This window comes from Echinops telfairi, unplaced genomic scaffold (assembly GCF_000313985.2).
Source record: "Echinops telfairi isolate 266 unplaced genomic scaffold, ASM31398v2 ScPeMD7_9;HRSCAF=40, whole genome shotgun sequence".
Taxonomy (NCBI): domain Eukaryota; kingdom Metazoa; phylum Chordata; class Mammalia; order Afrosoricida; family Tenrecidae; genus Echinops; species Echinops telfairi.
In genome coordinates this window covers 80,877,247-80,882,109 of record NW_022103906.1, presented here as the reverse complement: position 1 = coordinate 80,882,109, position 4,863 = coordinate 80,877,247, and the positions used below count along the sequence as shown (strand labels likewise).

At 55.2% G+C, this 4,863-nt stretch overlaps 1 protein-coding gene across 1 annotated transcript in view; it reads left to right on the top strand.

Annotated features, from left to right (window-relative positions):
- Positions 1–4,863, top strand: part of KLHL29 (kelch like family member 29) — a 101,118-nt gene that overhangs the window by 4,271 nt on the left and 91,984 nt on the right. Inside the window, exon 3 of the mRNA XM_045286592.1 lies at positions 4,645–4,786. Within this exon, the coding sequence (XP_045142527.1) occupies positions 4,645–4,786 (142 nt within the window). The remainder of the gene's footprint in view (positions 1–4,644; positions 4,787–4,863) is intronic.

Sequence of the window (4,863 nt, the reverse complement as noted above, 5' to 3'; positions counted from 1 at the left end):
TTTTTTTAAACAACCTTTTTATTTCTTATTAAAATTATGTTATTGGGGGCTCTTAAAGCTCTCATCACAATCTATGCATACATCCATTGCATCAAGCACATTTGTATATACGTTGCCATCATCATTTTCAAAACATTTTCTTTCTACTTGAGCCCTTGATAGCAGCTCACTTCCACAGTCCCCCACCCCCCCTACCTCTTTATCCCTTGATAATTTATTTTAACAGTGTTTCATGCTGTCTCCCTTCACCCACTTTGCTGTTGTCCATCCTCCTGGGAGGGGGTTATATGTAGATCCTTGTGATTGGTTCTCCCTTTCTCCCCCACCTTCCCCTTACTCTCCTGGTATCACTACTCTCGTTATTGGTCCTGAGGGGGTTATCTGTCCCGGATTCCCTGTGTTGCAAGCTCTGATCTATACCAGTGTACATGCTCTGGTCCAGCCGGATTTGCAAGGTAGAATTGGGGTCATGACAGGAGGGAGAGGAAGCATGAAAGAACTAGAGGAAAGTTGTATGCTTCATCGGCGCTACACTGCACCCTGACTGGCTCGTCTCTCCCTTGTGACATCCGTCCCGTGCCTCAGCCAGAGCCTGCCGAGGAGCAGGAGGTCCAGGCGTGTTTCCAGATAGGTGGCCTCAACCAAGGAGCAACTCATGGCTAGCAGGAGTGTTTCGAAGCCATGCGCCTGTGCAAGGCATACCCACAAAGTATGTGACTTCTCAACTTTAAGAATATGCCCAATTATAGGGCAAAAAAAAAGGGGTCGGGGGAGTTTTTGAAACCCAGAGCCTGTTTACCCAGACTACGGAGTGTGGCGCCCAGGACCCAGGGCCTTCCAAGTTTCCAGAATCCTCCCCTCCCCTGTGAAGTTGCCCGTCCAGGCCGCGTGCTGATTCAGCAGGGGAGAAATGGCGGCTGGATGAGGAACCTGAAAACCAAAATAGCCTCTTGCCTGGGAGGCTGAAGACACCTGGGCAGCAGAGAGGGGCAGCAGTGCCCCCTCCTGGCAGGAGGGATTCCAACCGCAGGCTGGGAGCTGAGCCTTCGAACGCCACCTCCACCAGTCCTGAGTGGGGCATCTCACAACCTCAGTCTGTCCCCCTCAGATGCCTTCCTTCCAGGGACGAAAGCGCTGCACACTGCCAGCACCTGAGAGCCCGGAGATACAGCCAGGGGGCAGGTGCCTTCCTCCTTCAGCTAGGGCAGGCGCTGAGAGGTGTCTATTATTGTAAAAAGCCACCTATTGTTCCACACAACTATGGGTGCGTGTGGCATCATCCCCTCCTGCCCACTCCCCCCTAGCTTCCCATCTGCCCCGCAGATAGAAGTGGGCCAGGGCCCTCTGATAAGGAAGCTTGTCTGTTCAATTGTTCTGTCCTCGGGAGATTCGCTCTTTTCTTTTGTCTCCTGCTCTGTTCATGGAAGCGGAGCATCTGAAACGCGGGCCAGAGATAAAGTGCAGCCTAATGCAATTAGCGCAACACAGCCCACAGGTCCTAATGGGATGCAGCTCCTGCGTTCCCAGCAGGCCCTAATGCAGGCACTGTTTGTCATCCGCATTATGCATCCCAGCCCCAGTGTGTGCTACGCTTCCCACCCACTCCGGGCCGGCCTGGGAGAGGCATGCTTGTTGGCGAGGCCCAGCGGCCGGCTCTGCTGGGTCACAGGTTTAGTTCCACCAGAATTCCGGATTCAAGGCACAAGAAGAGACGCAGCTGGGCCCTTCTCCAGCTGTGACCTTTACAGGGGAGAGACCTACACATGCCCGCCCCACCACACCCCACACCCCCGTGGGGGGGAGGGACCCCTTTGGCCCTGGCCCAGCCCAGCCCTGTCCTCCATTGAGCCTGGCTCTGGCTGCAGTTCCTGGAAGCTGTGGTCACACTTACTGGAACCGTCTCCACTGAGATGCCCACCCTTGCATTTCCCTGTTACCCAAGGCCCTGTCTCGCCAAGGCCTTGTTGGATTTTTAAAAAATTTTTGCTAGTTTTATGTAAACGTCCAACTACCCCCTAAACCCACTACTGGCAAGTGGATTGTGACTCGTCGCAGCCCCGTCGAGCGGAAAAGATCCGCCCCGTGGGACTTCCACGGCTGTCGATTTTCACGGAAGCAACCCGACTCCGTTCTCCCTCAGAGCAATCGGAGGGTTCGAACAACGCTCATTGCACTGTGCCTGCTGTGCTCTCTCCATAAAGGCTATCGTAGAAAAGTCTCAACTCAGCGCTCACTGACATCCAGTCGATGCCGACTCACCGCGGCTCTGTAGGACCCTGGAGGACTTCTCCTGTGTGTCTCCCAGACTGTGAGTCTTTACGACAGGAGTACGAAGCCTCACCACTCGCCCTCAGACAGGCTGGTGGTTTCAAACCGCTGAACTTGCCATGAGCAGTCCTGAGCATAACCACAATGACAAGAGAATCAAAGTTACCCATAGCCCCCTGACCCAAGGATAGCATCCCTGCTAGTGGTTTGGTCATTTCCCTCCATGCATCGGCTCCTCCCATGTCCACCTTCTCGTTTAATGTCATAGTGTAAGCCTCTTGCCACTGCACTAAAAATTCTTCATGGACGCGATTGTTTCCAATGGCCATGTCCGCTTCCGACATGTGACTGTTGCTCGGGGAAACAGTGTGTCTCAGTGTCCGTTTGCACCCTGCCACACACATATTCTCATTGATGTAATTCTCTTCCGCGTCAACTTGAACCTGCATATGTGTACCTGGTGGTCTGTTTTGCAGTTGGCCCCAGCCCTTGTTCTGACTGGGCTGGGGTCAACTCCATCATCTCTTTCCATAGATGTAGTCCTTTGCGTTCCCATGCATTCCATCCAGCAAGATGGAATCTTATCAGGAGAGACCAGTCCCCGGAGAAGGACCTCATGCTTGATAAAGTCGAGGGGCAGTGAAAAAGAGGAAGGCCCTGTCAAGATGGATTGACACGGTGACCGGTGACCGCACCAGTGGGCTCGAACCTAAGAGCGATTGTGGATTGTGGATTGGGGAGGGTGCAAGACCGGGCGGTGGTTTGTTCTGTGATGCATCGGGTGGCTTTGGCACCCGACTCCGTAGCACCTCACAACAAGAAGTCTGTTTGTGATATGGTAGGAAGATCATTTGCAACAGCAGCAGGACACGTGTCTGCATTAGAGACTGAGCCGTGGATGGGGAGCGAGGGTCCTGGGGTGTCTCTGCTGACGGGGCTCCCTGCCTCCTGCCCTGGTACCAGCATCCACTGACCTCTCACAGCTCCCCAGCGATTTGCTGTGGGATCTCAAAGGCTGATTGGGGGCAGAATAAGGAACGTGTGTGTGTGTGTGTGTGTGTGTATGTGTGTGTGTGTGTGTTAGCAAATCATTTGCCATTTCAGCCTTCGGGTGTACAGTTCCGTGGTGTTCGTCATGCTGATGGTGTTGCTCACCCATGGCCATTACCCCTTTCCAGGCGGTCCCATCGCCATTAACAGAAGCCCCCGGTCTGAGTCTGCCGGTGCAGCTGCAACAGAAACCCAGAGTGGCGGCTTTAATAAGCAGAGGTTTGCTTTCTCTTTAGAAGGGTGTGTCTGGAGCACCAGCTCCTAGAAGGCGGCTCTCTCTGGGGATTCTCCCACTCTGGGAGATATACCTTCTCCCTGCTGTACTATCCCATCCACGGCAGCTGGCCTTAAGGAATGAACTCCAAACTAAACCAAACACAATGCCATCGCGCGATGCCAACAAGGAGCCACCCTAGAGGCAAAGGTAGAACTGCCTCTGTGGGTCTCCTAGACTGTAACCCTTTATGGGAGCAGAAAGTCCCATCTCTCTTCCAGGGCATTGCTGGTGGCTTTGAACTGCTGACCTCGCATGTAATCACTGCACCCCCAGGCTCCTTACCCCCAATGAGAGGGGTTAGGAGTCCCAGTGCAGCTCTTCTTTGGTTGTTCCTGCTGTTAGATGCTGTCATGGGTTCTGATCCTCACAACCCATGTGCCACATGACAAAAGCCCCCGCGCTACCCTCGCCGCTGTCCCTAGGTGAGAGCCCATTGTTGCAGCCACCGGGGCTTTCTATCTCGGGGACACAGTTCAGTCCCTGACACTCAGTAGCCCCTAAGCAGGAGCTGTCCCTTTGCCCTGCCTCCCACCTGCCCCTGGTAGCTGCTGATGCACCTTGGCCTCTATGCACCTGTGCCAGTGGCTTGATGGAGGGGCTCCGGGGACGCATGCTCTTCCGTGAAGAAAAGCGGAACTCCTGGTGGCACTGGTCTGCCTGGGCTCCACCCGTTCTCGGCACGAGCCCAGAGATAAATGGGCAGCAATTGTTTTGTTGTGACCTGTCTTTCCCGATAGAAGGCTGGGGAAGCTTCCACCCCCGGCACAGAATGCTCCCTCCCTGTGGACCCACTCAGCTGGAGGAGTGCCTGCAGGGTCACCTGGCGGGTTCCGGCGGGCAGAAGCTTTGCAGACGCCACAGCTGCTAGGACTTGGTCAGAGGATCCGTTGAGACCCACATGGCTCTCCATGTGCAGGGCCAGCCTCTGCCTCCCCAGCTCAGTGGATGACACCCAGGAGACCAGAGTCATCTTCTAGGGTGGGGTAGGTCCCCAGGCAGTGGCCCTTGTAGCCTGTACTCACCGCCCCATTGTGCACCTTTCTCCACAGGCCCCTGGCATCTCCAAGACAGACAATCCGTCCCAGGGACTAGCCACCAGCATCCGGTGGGGACAGACGCCCATCAATCAGTCCACGCCCTGGGACACTGAGGAGCCACCCTCCAAACAGATGAGAGAGAGTGACAACCCAGGTGTGTAGGTGTCACTGCACAGAGCCGCAAGGGCCTGGGGTGGGGGAGGGCAGAGGGACCCCCACCTCTCTGTGGCA